Source organism: Pristiophorus japonicus, chromosome 13, assembly GCF_044704955.1.
Source record: "Pristiophorus japonicus isolate sPriJap1 chromosome 13, sPriJap1.hap1, whole genome shotgun sequence".
Lineage (NCBI taxonomy): Eukaryota > Metazoa > Chordata > Chondrichthyes > Pristiophoridae > Pristiophorus > Pristiophorus japonicus.
The window spans coordinates 192,914,644-192,934,121 of NC_091989.1; the positions used below are offsets into that span (position 1 = coordinate 192,914,644).

Sequence of the window (19,478 nt, forward strand, 5' to 3'; positions counted from 1 at the left end):
TGTGCTGCGTTTGCTCCTGGTTCCTGCCGGTTTTCCCTCCCAGATCGCTACCGACTGTTCAATTGATGATGTCTCTCCCTCTCTCTCTTGGTCTGGTCGCTGAGCCTCCTGTTCCACAGCTTCACTGTTCTCTGGCGAAAGGTCAGCTGCCTAACATCTAACCAAATTGTCCTCTTGCATAACTCCCTGGTCTTCCCTTCCCCCTCTTTCCCCCCCCCCCCCCCCCCCCCAAAACCTATTCTTTAGAGAGACGCTGCTGAACATTTGGTGCAGTGTGTGGTAGTAAAGTTGTGTCACCAAGCACAGCAGTCTGCCTCTGGACGTACACATGTTGGAGGACAGCATCGGGCGTTTACATAGAAACTACAGAACAGAAACAGGCCATTCGGCCTAACCGGTCCGTGCTGGGGTTTATGCTCCACACCAGCCTCCTCCCACCCCTCTTCATCTCACCCATCACCATCATCCCTCTATTCCTTTTGGCTCGCATCATCATCCCTTTTGTCATTTTAATCTCTCTCTCCTTCCCCCCTGTCACAAACCTTCCCTTTTGTTCTTTCCCTGCTTCTGCACTTGCTTAAAATCTGTTACATCTCTAACCTTTTCCCATTCTGACGGAGGGGCACCGACCTGAAACACTAACACTGTTTCTCTCTCCACAGATGCTGCCTGACCCGCTGAGTATTTCCAGCATTTTCTGCTTTTATTCCTTCTATTCCTTTCTCCCTCGTGTGTTTATCCAGCTTCCCCTTAAATGCATCTCTCTCTTCCCCTCAACCACTCCCTGTGGCAGCGAGTTCCACATTCTCAGCACTCTCTGGGTAAAGAGGTTTCTCCTGAATTCCCCATTGGATTTATTGATTATCTTATATTGATGACCCCTAGTTCTGGTCTCCCCCCACCAAGTGGGAACATATTCTCTACGTCTACCCTATCGAACCCCTTTGTAATTTTAAAGACCTCTATCGGGCCACCCCCTCGGCCTTCTCTATTCTAGAAAAAAGAGCTCCGGCCTCTTCAGCCTTTCCTGATTGTTATCATCTTTGTTCTGGAGCTGTGATTTGATCCCTCCTGCAGTGAGATGACTTTCCTCCTCCAGGTACCTTCGCCAGTGCCTCAATAAACATTTCTTTGGAGGGTGGGGTGGGAGGCCATGTTTGTCTTTTACATAGTAAAACATCCCAAGTTGCTTCACAGGAGCATTATTAGACACAAGAACAGAAGAAATGGGAGCTGGAGTAGGCCCCTTTGGCCCCTCGAGCTTGCTTCCCCCATTCAATAAGACATGGTTGATCTTCTACCACAATTCCACCTTCCACACTATCCCCAAATCCCTTCATTTCCATGGTTCTCAAAACTATCGATCTCAGCCTGGAATATACTCAACGACCCAGCATCCACAGGCCTCTGGGGCAGAGTATTACAAAGATTCACCACCCTCTGAGTGAAGAAATTTCTCCTCATCTCAGTCCTAAATGGCTGACCCCTTATTCTGAGTCTGTGACCTCTGGTTCGAAACTCCCCAGCCCGGGGGAAACATCTTCTCCACATTAACCCTATCGAGCCCGTTAAGAATTTAATGTTTCAATTCTTCTAAACTCTAGCCAATAATAGGCCTAGTCTACTCAATCTTTCCTCATAGAGCAATCCCAGGAATCAGTCTGGTGAACCTTTGTTGCACTCCCTCTAAGGCAGGTATATCTTTCCTTGGGTAAGGAGATCAGAACTATACACAGTACTCCAGGTGTGGCCTCACCAATGCCCTCTATATAAATTTGACGCCAAGCCACATAAGGAGATATTAGGTGACTAAAAGACAACGTTGAAATTTAGGGAGGTAATTCCAGAGCTTAGGGCCCAAGCAGCTGAAGGTATGGCCGCCAATGATGGAGCGATTAAAACTGGGGATGCTGAAGAAGTCAGAATTGGAGGAGTGCAGAGATCTCGGAGGGTTGTTGGGCTGGAGGAGTTTACAGAGAGAGGGAGGGGGCGAGGCCATGGAAGGATTTGAACACAAAGATGAGAATTTTTATATTTGAGGCGTTGCTGGACCAGGGGCCAGTGTAGGTCAGCGAGCGCACGGTATGATGGGTGGACGGGACTTGGTGCGAGTGAGGACATGGGGCAGCAGAGTTTTGGATAAGCTCAAGTTTATGAAGGGTGGGAGTCTGGCCAGGGAGCTTCAGAATAGTCTGAGCAAGTGAGTCTTGGTCTTGAGGTCAAATGATAGCAGTGGAACTCTTGTCCTTTTTGAATTGGATCGAATCCAATACTATACCAGTGGGATCGACTGGGACCCACTTCAATGGGAAGTGCAAAATCAACTAACTATAAGTTAGTGAAGTGAAACTTGGTTTAAAAAGATCACCTCACATCAGGAACTTGCCCCCTCATCAGAAGATCGCAGCGAAAGAGACCAACTGGGCCAAAGAAAGATAGATCAAAGTATTTTCTGAATGGTGAGAAGCGAGGAACTATGGAAGATGCAGAAAGATTTAGGAGGCCAACTACTTAGTGTCAGCTGTGGCTGAGTAGCACACTCGCCCCTGAGCCAGAAGGTCGTGGGTAGAAGTTCCCCTGCAAAAGGCTTGAGCGCAAAAAAATCGAGGCTGACACTCCAGGGCAGTACTGAGGGAACGCTGCACTGTCGGAGGTGCCGCCTTTTGGATGAGACGTTAAACCGAGGCCCCGTCTGCTCTCTCAGGTGGATGTAAAAGATCCCATGGCCACTATTTCAAAGAAGAGCAGGCGAGTTATCCCTGGTGTCCCAGACAATATGTATACCTCAATCAACATAACAAACAAACAGATTATCTAGTCATTATCACATTGCTGTCTGTGGGAGCTTGCTGTGTGCAAATTGGCTGCCGCGTTTCCCACATTACGACACTTCAAAAGTATTTCATTGGCTGTAAAGTGCTTTGAGACGTCCAGTGGTCGTGAAAGGCGCTATATAAATCCCAAGTCATTCAGAAATCACTAATAGTGGACAGATACACAAAATAATTATAAGGGTGAATGGAATTACATCGAACATACAGCACAGAAACAGCCCATTCAGCCCAACAGCTCCGTGTCAGGGTTTATGCTCCACACCAGCCCTCTCCCTCCCCTCTTCATCTTACCCCATCACCATATCCTTCTATTCCTTTCCTGTGATTATGTAGAATCCCCTTAAATGATTATTTGATATCTTTTTTTCTCTTTGTTACTGGGCAGAATAGTTTGTTATTTTCTTCTCAATTCTCTGAGTGCAACAGCCAGCTATCGGAGGTCCGTCCTTGTTTATCTCTCATTGCCTTTGGAAACTACAGGCAACACTGAGGCAGCTTGGAACAGTAATCTAGGAGCACAAAACTCTTGGCTGACACTCCCAGTGCAGTACTGAGGGACTGCTTTCAGATGAGATGTTAAACCAAGGCCCTGTCTGTCCTCTCAGGTGGCTGTGAAACATAGAAAATAGGTGCAGGAGTAGGCCATTCAGCCCTTCGAGCCTGCACCACCATCCAATAAGAATTTGGCTAATCATTCCCCTCTACCCCTTTCCTGCTTTCTCTCCATACGCCTTGATCCCTTTAGCGGTAAAGGCCATGTCCAACTCCCTCTTGAATATATCCAATGAACTGGCATCAACAACTCTCTGCAGCAGGGAATTCCACAGGTTAACAACTCTCTGAGTGAAGAAGTTTCTCCTCATCTCAGTCCTAAATGGCCTACCCCTTATCCTAAGACTGTGTCCCCTGGTTCTGGACTTCCTCATCATCGGGAACATTCTTCCCGCATCTAACCTGTCCAGTCTCGTCAGAATCTTATAGGTTTCTATGAGATCCCTTCTCATCCTTCTAAACTCCAGTGTATAAAGACCCAGTCGATCCAGTCTCTCCTCATATTTCAGTCCCGCCATCCCGGGAATCAGTCTGGTGAACCTTCGCTGCACTCCCTCAATAGCAAGAATGTCCTTCCTCAGATTAGGAGACCAGAACTGAACACAATATTCCACATGAGACCTCACCAAGGCCCTGTACAACTGCAGTAAGACCTCCCTGCTCCTATACTCAAATCCCCTAGCTATGAAGGCCAACATGCCATTTGCCGCCTTCACCGCCTGCTGTACCTGCATGCCAACTTTCAATGACTGATGAACCATGACACCCAGGTCTCTTTGCACCTCCCCCTTTCCTAATCTGCCGATATTCTGCCTTTGTATTTTTGCCCCCAAAGTGGATAACCTCACATTTATCCACATTATGCTGCATCTGCCATGCATTTGCCCACTTCCCTAACCTGTCCAAATCACCCTACAGCCTTTTAGCATCCTCACAGATCACACCGCCACCCAGTTAAGTGTCATCTGCAAACTTGGAGATATTAACTCAATTCCTTCATCTAAATCATTGATGTATATTGTAAATAGCTGGGGTCCCAGCACTGAGCCCTGCGGCACTTCACTAGTCACTGCTTGCCATTCTGAAAAGGACCCGTTTATCCCGACTCTCTGCTTCCTGTCTGCCAACCAGTTCTCTATCCACGTCAGTACATTACCCCCAATACCATGTGCTTTGATTTTGCACACCAATCTCTTGTGTGAGACCTTGTCAAAAGCCTTTTGAAAGTCCAAATACACCACATCCACTGGTTCTCCCTTGTCCACTCTACTAGTTACATCCTCAAAAAATTCCAGATTTGTCAAGCATGATTTCCCTTTCATAAATCTATGCTTACTTGAACCGATCCTGTCACTGCTTTCCAAATGCACTGCTATGTCATCTTTAATAAATTGATTCCAACATTTTCCCCACTACTGATGTCAGGCTAACCGGTCTATAATTACCCGTTTTCTCTCTCCCTCCTTTTTTAAACAGTGGTGTTACATTAGCTACCCTCCAGTCCATAGGAACTGATCCAGAATCGATAGATTGTTGGAAAATGATCACCAATGCATCCACTATTTCTAGGGCCACTACCTTAAGTACTCTGGGATGCAGACTATCAGGCCCTGGGGATTTATCGGCCTTCAATCCCATCAATTTCTCTAACACAATTTCCCGCTTTATAAGGATATCCTTCAGTTCCTCCTTCTCACTAGAAGGAGCATGCACGATGCTGAGAACGACGTGCATAGCACGTTTAGCGAGTTGGTCTTACTGCAGGAAAAGGGTACACAGTCAGATAGGGAATGGATGACCAGCTGGAAGAGCAGTGCAAGGGAGGTAGTGCAGGGGTCCCCTGCGGTTATCCTCCTGCAAAACAGATACACCGCTTTGGGTACTGTTGAGGGGGATGACTCATCAGGGGAGTGCAGCAACAGCCAAGTTCATGGCACCGTGGGTGGCTCTGCTGCACAGGAGGGCAGGAAAGAGAGTGGGAGAGCTATAGTGATAGGGGATTCAATTGTAAGGGGAATAGATAGACGTTTCTGCAGCCACAACTGAGACTCCAGGATGGTATGTTGCCTCCCTGGTGCAATGGTCAAGGATGTCTCGGAGCAGATGCAGGGCATTCTGAAAAGGGAGGGTGAACAGCCAGTTGTCGTGGTGCATATAGGTACCAAAGATATAGGTAAAAAATGGGATGAGGTCCTACGAGATGAATTTAAGGAGCTAGGAGCTAAATTAAAAAGTAGGACCTCAAAAGTAGTAATCTCAGGAATGCTACCAGTGCCACATGCTCGTCAGAGTAGGAATTGCAGGATAGCTCAGATGAATACGTGGCTTGAGGAGTGGTGCAAAAGGGAGGGATTCAAATTCCTGGGACATTGCAACCGGTTCTGGGGGAGGTGAGACCAGTACAAACCGGACGGTCTGCACCTGGGCAGGACCGGAACCAATGTCCTCGGAGGAGTGTTTGCTAGTGCTGTTGGGGAGGAGTTAAACTAATATGGCAGGGGAATGGGAACCTATGCAGGGAGACAGAGGGAAGTAGAATGGGGGCAGAAGCAAAAGATAGAAAGAAGAAAAGTAAAAGTGGAGGGCAGAGAAACCTAAGGCAAAAAGCAAAACTGATTCCACATCATCCAAGCTAATGTCCTTTCTTACTATTGCATTAATTTCCTCTTTAACCAGCAACGCCACCCCGCCTCCTTTTCCTTTCTGTCTATCCTTCCTAAATGTTGAATACCCCTGGATGTTGACTTCCCAGCCTTAGTTACCCTGGAGCCATGTCTCCGTGATGCCAATTACATTCTACCCATTAACTGCTATCTGCGCAGTTAATTCGTCCACCTTATTCCGAATACTCCTCGCATTGAGGCACAGAGCCTTCAGGCTTGTCTTTTTAACACACTTTGCCCTTTTAGAATTTTGGTGTAATGTGGCCCTCTGTTGAATACCAAGGGGCAGAAAACGCTAGTGGAGTTGTGTACAGACCACCAAACAGTAGTAGTAAGGTTGGGGACAGCATCAAACAAGAAATTAGGGATGTGTGCAATAAAGGTACAGCAGTTATCATGGGTGACTTTAATCTACATATTGATTGGGCTAACCAAACTGGTAGCAATGCGGTGGAGGAGGATTTCCTGGAGTGTATTAGGGATGGTTTTCTAGACGAATATGTCAAGGAACCAACTAGGGAGCTGGCCATCCTAGCTTGAGTGATGTTTAATGAGAAAGGACTAATTAGCAATCTTATTGTGCGAGGCCCCTTGGAGAAGAGTGACCATAACATGGTAGAATTCCTTATTAAGATGGAGAGTCACACAGTTAATTCAGAACCTAGGGTCCTGATCTTAAGCAAAGGTAACTTCGATGGTATGAGACATGAATTGGCTAGATTAGACAGGCAAATGATACTTAAAGGATTGACGGTGGATAGGCAATGGCAAACATTTAAAGATCACATGGATGAACTTCAGCATTTGTACATCCCTGTCTGGAGTAAAAATAAAATGGGGAAGGTGGCTCAACTGTGGCAAACAAGGGAAATTAAGGATAGTGTTATATCCAAGGAAGAGGAATATAAATTGGCCAGAAAAAGCAGCAAACCTGAGGACTGGGAGAAATTTAGAATTCAGCAGAAGAGGACAAAGGGTTTAATTAAGAGGGGCAAAATAGAGTACGAGAAGGAGCTTGCCGGGAACATAAAAACTGACTGCAAAAGCTTCTATAGGTATGTGAAGAGAAAAAGATTAGTGAAGGCAAACATAGGTCCCTTACAGTCTGATTCAAGTGGAATTATAATGGGGAACAAAGAAATGGCAGACCAATTGAACAAATACTTTGGTTCTGTCACGAAGGAAGACACAAATAACCTTCCAGAAGTACTAGGGGACCGAGGGTCTAGTGAGAAGGAGGAACTGAAGGATATCCTTATTAGGCAGGAAATTGTGTTAGGGAAGTTGATGGGATTGAAGCCCAATAAATCCCCGGATCCTGATTGTCTGCATCCCAGAGTACTTAAGGAAGTGGCCTTAGAAATAGTGGATGCATTGGTGATCATTTTCCAACAGTCTATCGACTCTGGATCAGTTCCTATGGACTGGAGGGTAGCTAATGTAACACCACTTTTTAAAAAGGGAAAGAGAAAGCGTGTAATTACAGACCGGTTAGGCTGACATCAGTAGTGGGAAAAATGTTGGAATCAATTATTAAGGATGAAATAGCAGCGCATTTGGAAAGCAGTGACAGGATCGGTCCAAGTCAGCATGGATTTATGAAAGGGAAATCATGCTTGACAAATCTTCTGGAATTTTTTGAGGATATAACTAGTAGAGTGGACAAGGGAGAACCAGTGGATGAGTTGTATTTGGACTTTCAAAAGGCTTTTGACAAGGTCCCACACAAGAGATTGGTGTGCAAAATCAAAGCACATGGTATTGGGGGTAATGTACTGACGTGGATAGAGAACTGGTTGGCAGACAGGAAGCAGAGAGTCGGGATAAACTGGTCCTTTTCAGAATGGCAGGCAGTGACTAGTGGAGTGCCGCAGGGCTCAGTGCTGGGACCCCAGCTCTTTACAATATACATCAATGATTTGGATGAAGGAATTGAGTGCAATATCTCCAAGTTTGCAGATGACACTAAACTGGGTGGCGGTGTGAGCTGTGAGGGGGACGCTAGGAGGTTGCAGGGTGACTTGGACAGTTTAGGTGAGTGGGCAAATACATGGCAGATGCAGTATAATGTGGATAAATGTGAGGTTATCCACTTTGGGGGCAAAAACGCGAAGACAGAATATTATCTGAATGGCGGCAGATTAGGAAAAGGGGAGGTGCAACGAGACCTGGGTGTCTGGTTCATCGGTCATTGAAAGTTGGCATGCAGGTACAGCAGGCGGTGAAGAAGGCAAATGGTATGTTGGCATTCATAGCTAAGGGATTGGAGTACAGGAGCAGGGAGGTCTTACTGCAGTTGTACAGGGCCTTGGTGAGGCCTCACCTGGAATATTGTGTTCAGTTTTGGTCTCCTAATCTGACGAAGGACGTTCTTGCTATTGAGGGAGTGCAGTGAAGTTTACCAGACTGATTCCCGGGATGGCAGGACTGGATCAACTGGGCCTTTATACATTGAAGTTTAGAAGGATGAGAGGGGATCTGATCGAAACATATTAGATTCTGACAGGACTGGACAGGTTAGATGCGGGTAGAATGTTCCCGATGTTGGGGAAATCCAGAACCAGGGGACACAGTCTTAGGATAAGGAGTAGGCCATTTAGGACTGAGATGAGGAGAAACTTCTTCATTCAGAGTGTTGTTAACCTGTGGAATTCCCTGCCGCAGAGAGTTGTTGATGCCAGTTCATTGGATATATTCAAGAGGCCGTTAGATATGGCCCTTACGGCTAAGGGGATCAAAGGATATGGCGAGAAAGCAGGAAAAGGGTACTGAGGGAATGATCAGCCAAGATCTTATTGAATGGTGGTGCAGGCTCGAAGGGCCGAATGGCCTACTCCTGCACCTATCTTCTATGTTTCTATGTTTCTCAGTCCCCTAGTGTTTCCGGAAGGTTATTTGTGTCTTCCTTTGTGAAGACAGAACCAAAGTATTTGTTTAACTGGTCCGCCATTTCTTTGTTCCCCATTATAAATTCATCTGAACCTGACTGCGAAGGACATACGTTTGTTTTCACTAATCTTTTTCTCTTCACATATCTATCGAAGCTTTTGCAGTCAGTTTTTATGTTCCCAGCAAGCTTCCTCTCATACTCTATTTTCCCCCTCCTAATTAAACCCTTTGTCCTCCTCTGCTGTATTACAAAATTCTCCCAGCCCTCCGGTTTTCTGCTTTTTCTGGCCAATTTATATGCCTCTTCCTTGGATTGAACACTATCCTTAATTTCCCTTGTTAGCCACGGTTCAGCCACCTTCCCCGTTTTATTTTTACTCCAGACAGGGATGTACAATTGTTGAAGTTCATCCATGTGATCTTTAAATATTTGCCGTTGCCTATCCACCATCAACCCTTTAAGTATCATTTGCCAGTCTATTCTAGCCATGGCCCTCGCCCCTCCCTATCTCTGTAATCCCCTCCAGCCCCACAACCCCCCCGAGATGTCTGCGCTCCTCTAATTCTGCCCTCCTGTGCATCCCTGATTGTAATCGCTCACCCATTGGTGGCCGTGCCTTCTGTTGCCTGGGCTCCAAGCTCTGGAACTCCCTCCCTAAACCTCCCCGCCTCTCTTTCCTCCTTCAAGACGTTCCTTAAAACCTACCTCTTTGACCAAGCTTTGGTCACCTGCCCTAATTTCTACTGCTGCGACTCATGGAGTCAATTTTTTTATCTCAGTAACTCTGTCTTTATTCGCCGAGAGATTCCGAGTCTGGGCCAAAACACCAGCTGCAGGGACTGGAGGAGAATGTTTGCAGGGCGTGGCTCGAGTGTGTGATTGGGCCAGCCATCTCTTCCCTCTTGAAGGGCGTTTAGTTTGTGTGTGTCCACCCCCTCTTGTGCAATAGCTTCAGGAACCGTCTCTAAATTCCACATGTGAGGTCGAGTCTCCAAAGGCACTGGCTGTTCGCCAGGGTAGAGATCTGCCGTTTGCACCAGGCGCCCTAAAGCCCAGATATTGGGTGGCCGCGGGTCGGAGCGGCGCTGTCAGTCTCCCTGAGCGGTTGCAGCGCTATGGCGGGGGGCAAATGCGGGCGGACGCTGCTTGCGCTGGGCGCAGTTCTGGCGCTGGGGGTCCGGCTGGGTTCGGCGGCAGGTAAGTGAGCGGGTGGGGAAGCTGCAGGCAGGGGTTGTGGGGCGGGGGGAGGAGGCTGGGTCCATGCACCGATCTCCATAGCTTGAGGGCCCCTTCCCAACCCTCCCCGAGAGATTGCCAGGGACTGTGCTCAAAGTGCAGCGAGCAATGAACTCTTTCTAACCAGCTCTGGGCTGGGAGCAGGGCTCAGGCATTCAGACCCTGCCGCTCTGTGTCGAGTTGTTTAATCTGTAAACGGGCGCAGACAGATCGAGCAGAGAGATGTCGGGTGAAATTAATGCAGAGAAATGGCAGTTGAGTTCCAGTAATTGGTGGAAGGATTAGAGGGGAGTTGAGAACTTTTTTTTAACCCAGAGGGTGGTGGGGGTCTGAAAGCCCGTGTCCTAACTTGCACTCATCACCCCTGTGCTCGCTGACCTACTTTTGGCTTCCAAAAATTCTCATCCTTGTTTACAAATTCCTCCATGGCCTCGCCCTTCCCACATAAAAGGTTACTGTCAAGTTAAGAGTTCACGGGGTTGGGAGCAATATATTCGCATGGATAGAGGATTGGCTAACTGACAGAGAACAGAGTCATTTTCCGGTTGGCAAACAGTGACTAGTGGGGTGCCGCAGGGATCGGTGCTGGGCCCTCAACTATTTACAATCTATATTAATGACTTAGATAAAGGGACTGAGTGTAATGTAGCCAAGTTTGCTGATGATACAAAGATGAGAAAACAAATTGTGAGGAGGGCACAAAAAAATCTGCAAAGGCATTATAGACAGGCAGTGAGTGGGCAATAGTTTGGCAGATGGAGTATAATGTGGGACAATGTGAGGTTATCCACTTTGGCAGGAAAAATAAAGCAAATTATTATCTAGGAATATTAACAGTGACTATAAGACTATGAGTGACAATAACATGGTTGAATTTCAAATTCAGTTGGAGGATGAGAAAGTTGGTTCTCAAACCAGTGTCCTAAGCTTAAATAAAGGAGACTACAAAGGTATGAGGGCAGAATTGGTTAAAGTGGACTGGGAAAATAGATTACAGTATGGGATGGTTGATGAGCAGGGACAGACATTTAAGGAGATATTTTATAACTCGCAACTTAAATATATTCCAATGAGAAGGAAAGACTGTAAGAGAAGGGATAACCATCCGTGGCTAACTAAGGAAATAAGGGATGGTATCAAATTGAAAAAAAGGGCAGACAATGTGGCCAAGACTAGTGGGAGGCCAGAGGATTGGGAAACTTTTAAAAACCAGCAAAGAACGACTAAAAAATGATCAAGAGAGGGAAGATAGATTATGAGATTAACTAGCACGAAATATAAAAACAGATGTTAAGAGTTTCTACAGGAACATAAAAAGGAAAAAGTAGCTAAAGTAAATAGCTAGAGGATGAGACTGGGGAATTAATAATGGAGAACAGGGAAATGGCAGAGACGTTGAACAAATATTTTGTATTGGTCTTCACGGTAGAAGCCACTAAAAACATCCCAATAGTGGATAATCAAGGGGCTATAGGGAGGGAGGAACTTAATACAATCACTATCACTAAAGAAAATAATGGGACTAAAGGCGGACTAGTCCCCTGGACCTGATGGCTTACATCCTAGGGTCTTAAAAGAAGTGGCTGCAGAAACAGTGGATGCATTGGTTGTAATTTACCAAAATTCCCTGGATTCTGGGGCGGTCCCAGCAGATTGGAAAACTGCAAATGTAATGCCCCTATTTAAGAAAGGAGGCAGACAAAAAGCAGGAAACTATAGACCAGTTAGCCCAACATCTGTCGTTGGGAAAATGCTAGAGTCCATTATTAAGGAAGCAGTAGCGGGACATTTGGAAAAGCATAATTCAATCAAACAAATTTGCTGGAGTTCTTTGAGGATGTAACGAGCAGGGTGGATAAGGTGTATTTGGATTTTGAGAAGGCATTCGATAAGTAACGCTCGGTGCTAAGTTACCCAAAAATGCCCGTCAGTTTCCATTTTGTGGCTAAATGGGCGATATATGGGCGTTATTCCTCATTTCAGCAGTAAAATGGACGTTAAGAGGGCGTTAAGCATGCAAAAAAAGTGGAGGTTCTAACTCATAGAATAAGAATCTAGCAGAGTTGTGCAGAAGGGTTAATGGGAGTTGGATTATCAACTTGAGTTCCAAGCCGTTGAGTTGTGGAATGAAGAATAACAATATTTTCTCTTAGGCCAGAATGCAAAAGGCTGCAACTCATGGCAATGACCTGAAACGTTCTGTGTGTGAGCATTTAGTCGTCTATAAATACTCCGCTTGTAAAAACATTTGAAATAAGTCATTTTGAAACCTTCTTATGGAGAAGTGAAGAAACATGTGGGTGTATTGTAATAACCTTTCATTTCACAAGCTCACACAATAGTTACAAGCTTCAGCTCATCTCAGTTCACCCAGAAAGATTCTAAAGATCCCACATCTCAGGATCTAATCGTTTCTTTACAGATTCCACGGGTTTTTGCCTCCACAATTGTTCCAGGAAATGTATTCCATACATTGGTCACTTTTCGTGTGAAGGGTCATTTCCTGCCATCAATCCTAAATTGACCATTTACTAGTTTGAACCGAGCCTCTTTATCCTGCTCTACCTATTTAATTTCCCAATGAATCTTTTCTATTTCCACAACTGTCTCAGATCCCTCGATAAGATCACCCATCAGTCGACCGGTTTCCAGGTGAAAAGCCCCAGCCTCTCCAGTCTTTCCCCATAACCCAGAGCCCTGACACTAGGGAACAGACCTGAGTCCCTTCTCTGCTGTCCCCTCTGCATGAATGGCTCCCTTGTGCTTCAGTGATCAGACTGAAGGCACGGCCGCCGATGGTGGAGAGATTAAAGTTGGTGATGTGCACGAGGCCAGAATTGGAGGAACACCGAGATCTCGGAGGGCTGTAGGCAATGTTCCCGCTAAGTTGTGCGGCCATGCATGGTCTGGAGGTCCCACGCTGGCCGCTCACCGGCACTTACATGGAAGAAACTGCGCAGGCATGGATATTTGAATGGGCCGCGCAGCCCGTTAAAGGGACCAAGCACAGAAAATAATTAGCGGGAACATTGGTTGTCGAGCTGGAGGAGGTTACAGTGATAGGGAGGGCCGGGGCCAGGGAGGGATTTGAAAACAAGGATGAGAATATTGAAATTGAGGTGTTGCTGGACGGAGAGCCAATGTGGGGTGATGGGTGAGCGGGACTTGGACACGGGCTGACAAGTTTTGGATGAGCTCAAGTTTATGTCGAGTGAATGATGGGAGGCCAGCCAGGAGTGCGTTGGAATAGTCAAGTCTAAAGGTAACAAAGGCATGGACGAGGGTTTCAGCAGCGGATGAGCTGAGGCAGGGGCGGAGTCAGATGATGTTATGGAGGTGGAAGTAGGTGATCTTAGTTATGGAGCGGATATCTGGTCAGAAGGCGGTAGAATACAGCCAGGGTGATCTCCTGGACTAGTTTCAATCGCCTGGATGGGTTGGAGAGGAAATTTCCCAGATTTTTTCTCCCTAAATAGTCCTGGGTTTTTATCTGGTTTTTGCCTCTCCCAGGAGATCACATGGCTCCGGTTGGGGTGGAGTGTAGAATGTTTTTAGTAGAAGGAGTGTTGCAGTGGTGTGGGGCAGACTGCTTGGGCTGGTTTGCCTTTCCGTCATTGTTCATGGGTTTGTATATAACCTTTAGGACTGCTGACAAAGTCCGACTCTTTGTCGGCCGGCACAGACACGATGGGCCGAAATGGCCTCCTTCTGTGCTGTAAATTTCTATGTTTCTAAGCCCATGTCGGGGTCACATCCGACAACAAGGTTACGAACAGTCTGGTTCAGCCTCGGACATTTGTCAGGAAGAGGGATGAAGTCAGTGGTTAGGGACAGAGTTTGTGGTGGGGACCGATGACAATGCCTTCGGCCTTCCCAATATTTAGTTTATCATTCCGAGTATTTACTAACCGTCCGTCTCTAGTTCCCGGTCAGCCGTCTCGCGGCCGGTGTGCGGAGAGAGCTTGTCCTTTGTTCCTTTAGCCCAGTTCGTCCAAACCTGGGCCGTGCCCAGTCTGCAACCTGCTGGGCCACAGCTGACAGCCAATAATAAATAGAAAGGATGGGGAGGGGCTTCAGAAAGTCAAAGCTGTGACATTGATCGATCATTTTTCTTTCAGAAGACAAAGACGAGCCTCTGGTCGTGGCCACAAAGTATGGGCTGCTGGAGGGGAAGCGGGTGTCGGTGAAGGGGGCTCCCAAACCCGCCTATAGCTACCTGGCCATCCCCTTTGCGAAGCCGCCAGTTGGTCCCTTGAGATTCTCCGCACCCCAGGCAGCAGAAGCATGGACTGGGATCCGGCAGGCAACCAACCACGCTCCAGGGTAAGGATGGCCGATTGGGAACGGGCTCGGGAAGCCAGACCTGGTTGGACACCATTCCTGGAGGTTTCATCCCATGACCTCCAACCGTCCCACCCCTGCACTCCCACCATTGGCTGCTTGACACGTCCATCCTTGGGCCCTGCAAACCCTCGGCCAATCGGAAAGTGAATAGTCGTTTCATTCCCCGATTGGATGATTCATCACTGTCAAATGTTTTAATCTCCCGTGTCCGATAATTTTATAATCAATAAACTAAAGTGCTTAAAGACTCCACTCCAGGCTGACACTGAGGGAGCGCCGCACTGTCGGAGGGGCAGTACTGAGGGAGCGCCGCACTGTCGGAGGGGCAGTACTGAGGGAGCGCCGCACTGTCGGAGGGGCAGTGCTGAGGAGCGCCGCACTGTCGGAGGGGCAGTACTGAGGGAGTGCCGCACTGTCGGAGGGGCAGTACTGAGGGAGTGCCGCACTGTCGGAGGGGCAGTACTGAGGGAGCGCCGCACTGTCAGAGGGGCAGTACTGAGGGAGTGCCGCACTGTCGGAGGGACAGTACTGAGGGAGTGCCGCACTGTCTTGGGGCAGTACTGAGGGAGTGCCGCACTGTCGGAGGGGCAGTACTGAGGGAGCGCTGCATTGTCGGAGATGCTGACTCTCTGATAGGTTCTGCTTGTTCAGGCACCTCAGGCCAACATTCCTTCTACAACCAACAAATTAACTCGACATAAATCACATTTCTGGCATCATCACCATAGGCAGTCCCTCGAAATCGAGGAAGACTTGCTTCCACTCTAAAAGTGAGTTCTCCGGTGACTGAACAGTCCAATATGGGAATTACAGTCTCTGTCACAGGTGGGACAGACAGTGGTTGAGGGAAGGGGAGGGTGGGACTGGTTTGCCGCACGCTCCTTCCGCTGCCTGCGCTTGGTTTCTGCATGCTCTCGGTGATGAGACTCGAGGTGCTCAGCGCCCTCCCGGATGCTCTTCCTCCACTTAGGGCGGTCTTTGGCCAGGGACTCCGTGTGGGGATGTTGCATTTTATCAGGGAGGCTTTGAAGGTGTCCTTGAAACGTTTCCTCTGCCCACCTGGGGCTCGTTTGCCGTGAAGGAGTTCCGAGTAGAGCACTTGCTTTTTGAGTGTTGTGTCGGGCATGAGAACAATGTGGCCCACCCAACATGTGGTCAGTGCTTCGATGCTGGGGATGTTGGCCTTATCGAGGACTCTAACATTGGTGCATCTGCCCTCCCAGGGGATTTGCAGGTTCTTGCGGGGACATCGTTGGTGGTATTTCTCCAGTGATTAAGATGTCTACTGTATATGGTCTATGTCTCTGAGCCATACAGGAAGGCGGGTGTTACTACAGCCCTGTAGGCCATGAGCTTGGTGCCAGAAGGTGGCAACAATGATTACTCCAGACACTCGCTAACATTTCCGACTGCTTCTTACATATAAGGCTGTTTCTCTCTTTCCCCACATCCCAGGTGTCTGCAAGATGCAAAGCTGATGGATTTGATCAAAGATTTCATCAAAGTATCTGTGCCGCCCAGCACATTCACTGAGGACTGTCTCTACCTGAACGTATACACACCCGTCAGACCAAAGGACACGAACAAGAGGCTTCCCGTGAGTAGGCCCTTGTGCCATGGGCTGAGAGAATGGGAGGCGACGGATACCACAGCCCACCCCACACACACACCGAGCTGCCAGTCTCAGTCCATGGGTGTGCTACTGACCCGCACAGGTCCCAGCTTCAATCCCACCACCCCCCCCAGTGCTGGGGTCACTGATCTCAGTGCTGCAGTGGGCCTCAGTACCTCTGAGTTAGGAAGGAGAGAAATAAGCCAACATTCCGCCTCCTGGCTATGGTGTCAGCCGTGGCTCAGTGGATCGCACTGTCGCCCGGGTCAGAAGTCACTCCAGAGACTTGAGCACAAAATCCAGGCTGACACTCCAGTGCCGTGGGATCTTTTACACCCACCTGACAGAGCAGACGGGGCCTCGGTTTAACGTTTCATCCAAAAGATGGCTCCTCTGACAATGCAGCCCTCCCTCAGTACAGTACGGAGTGTCAGCCTGCATTATATGCTCAAGTCTCCTGGCGAGGGACTTGAACCCACAAGCTCCTGACTCAGAGGTGAGAGTGGTGATGCCAGGAATGGGGAACTATAGATATGAGGAGAGGCTGGAGATCCTGGGACTGTTCTCACTGGAGCAGAAAAGACTGAGGGGAGATTTACTGGGAAAGACTAGTGGGGGAAATGTGTCATCCATTTAAAATTGTTATACGAGTGAGAGAGCTTAGGAGAAATTTCTTTACACAGAGAGTTTTTGGAGCATAGAATTCTTTGCCGCAGGGAGCAGTCGAGGTAGAGACCATTGCATCGTTTAAGGAGCAATTGGTTAAAGATTTGAAGCAGAGTAAGTTAAAGTGTTGAGAGCGTGGAACAATGTTGGCTTGCTGCAGCAAAGAGCTAGCACAGAGACAATGGGCCGAATGGCTTCCTTCTGCTCTGTAAACCTTCTATGGAGCTAAGTCCATTCCATGTGTTGGTCTCTCTTGGTGTATGAAGAATTTCCTGCTATCAGACCACAATGTAGCAAAGGTCAATGCTTCCTCTCTGCCAACGATTCATTGCTTTTAATCATTGGCGGGAGTGTTGTGATGGGCAAGGCTGATCACGGACTTTGACTAACATGTAGTTAAATTGTAAATGGCAGCGGAGGCCTGGACTATTGATCCAGAGACATGAGTTCAAATCCCAACATGCAGCTGGGGAATTCCAGTTAAATAAATCCGGGATAATCTGGAATTGCTGTTCTCGAAGGCAGTTAGGGATGGGCAATAAATGCTGGCATTGCCAGCGACGCCCACATCCTGCGAATGTATAAAAAATAAAATAAAAAGTAGTGTGAGTAATGGTGACCATGAAACTACCGGATTGTCATAAAAACCCATCGGGTTCAGTAATGTCCTTCAGGGAAGGAAATCTGCCGCCCTTACCCGGTCTGGCCGATATGTGACTCCAGACCCACAGCGATGTGGTTGACCTTTAGCGGCTTCTGAAATGGCCCAGCGAGACACTCAGTTGTACCAAACTGTTACGACGTAGACAGACTGCAACGGCTCACCACCACCTTCTCGAGGGCGATTAGGGATAGGCAATAAATGCCGGCCTTGCCAGCGACGCCCACATAAGAACAGAACATAAGAACATAAGAATTAGGAACAGGAGTAGGCCATCTAGCCCCTCGAGCCTGCTCCGCCATTCAACAAGATCATGGCTGATCTGGCCGTGGACTCAGCTCCACTTACCCGCCCGCTCCCCATAACCCTTAATTCCCTTATTGGTTAAAAATCTATCTATCTGTGATTTGAATACATTCAATGAGCTAGCCTCAACTGCTTCCTTGGGCAGAGAATTCCACAGATTCACAACCCTCTGGGAGAAGAAATTCCTTCTCAACTCGGTTTTAAATTGGCTCCCCCGTATTTTGAGGCTGTGCCCCCTAGTTCTAGTCTCTCCGACCAGTGGAAACAACCTCTCTGCCTCTATCTTGTCTATCCCTTTCATTATTTTAAATGTTTCTATAAGATCACCCCTCATCCTTCTGAACTCCAACGAGTAAAGACCCAGTCTACTCAATCTATCATCATAAGGTAACCCCCTCATCTCCGGAATCAGCTGAGTGAATCGTCTCTGTACCCCCTCCAAAGCTAGTATATCCTTCTTTAAGTAAGGTGACCAAAACTGCACGCAGTACTCCAGGTGCGGCCTCACCAATACCCTGTACAGTTGCAGCAGGACCTCCCTGCTTTTGTACTCTATCCCTCTCGCAATGAAGGCCAACATTCCATTCGCCTTCCTGATTACCTACTGCACCTGCAAACTAACTTTTTGGGATTCATGCACAAAGACTCCCAGGTCCCTCTGCACCGCAGCATGTTGTAATTTCTCCCCATTCAAATAATATTCCATTTTACTGTTTTTTTTTTTCCAAGGTGGATGACCTCACATTTTCCGACATTGTATTCCATCTGCCAAACCTTAGCCCATTCGCTTAACCTATCTAAATCTCTTTGCAGCCTCTCTGAGACCTCTGCACAACCCGCTTTCCCACTAATCTTTGTGTCATCTGCAAATTTTGTTACACTACACTCTGTCCCCTCTTCCAGGTCATCTATGTATATTGTAAACAGTTGTGGTCCCAGCACCGATCCCTGTGGCACACCACTAACCACCGATTTCCAACCCGAAAAGGACCCATTTATCCCGACTCTCTACTTTCTGTTAGCCAGCCAATTCTTTATCCAAGCTAATACATTTCCTCTGACTCCGCGTACCTTTATCTTCTGCAGTAACCTTTTGTGTGGCACCTTATCGAATGCCTTTTGAAAATCTAAATACACCACATCCATCGGTACACTTCTATCCACCATGCTCATTATATCCACAAAGAATTCCAGTAATTTAGTTAAACATGATTTCCCCTTCATGAATCCATGTTGCATCTGCTTGATTGCACTATTCCTATCTAGATGTCCCGCTATTTCTTCCTTGATGATAGTTTCAAGCATTTTCCCCACTACAGATGTTAAACTAACCGGCCTATAGTTACCTGCCTTTTGTCTGCCCCCTTTTTTAAACAGAGGCGTTACATTAGCTGCTTTCCAATCCGCTGGTACCTCCCCAGAGTCCAGAGAATTTTGATAGATTATAACGAATGCATCTGCTATAACTTCCGCCATCTCTTTTAATACCCTGGGATGCATTTCATCAGGACCAGGTGACTTGTCTACCTTGAGTCCCATTCGCCTGTCCAGCACTATCCTCTAGTGATAGTGATTATCTCAAGGTCCTCCCTTCCCCAACTCTGCCCTCAACCCATTGTAGTCCCCTTTGTTTAAGCATAGTACGCTTGTTTGAGACACTACTTCCTCACCCTCAATCTGTATTACAAATTCAACCATACTGTGATCACTCATT

The 19,478-nt window shown here is 47.5% G+C and overlaps 1 protein-coding gene across 1 annotated transcript in view; it reads left to right on the plus strand.

Annotated features, from left to right (window-relative positions):
* Positions 1–9,886: 9,886 nt before the first annotated feature.
* Positions 9,887–19,478, plus strand: part of LOC139279005 (fatty acyl-CoA hydrolase precursor, medium chain-like) — a 62,118-nt gene continuing 52,526 nt past the window's right edge. The window contains exons 1-3 of the mRNA XM_070898315.1: positions 9,887–10,136; positions 14,294–14,498; positions 15,975–16,116. Of these exons, the coding sequence (XP_070754416.1) occupies positions 10,055–10,136; positions 14,294–14,498; positions 15,975–16,116 (429 nt within the window). The 5' untranslated portion in view covers positions 9,887–10,054. The remainder of the gene's footprint in view (positions 10,137–14,293; positions 14,499–15,974; positions 16,117–19,478) is intronic.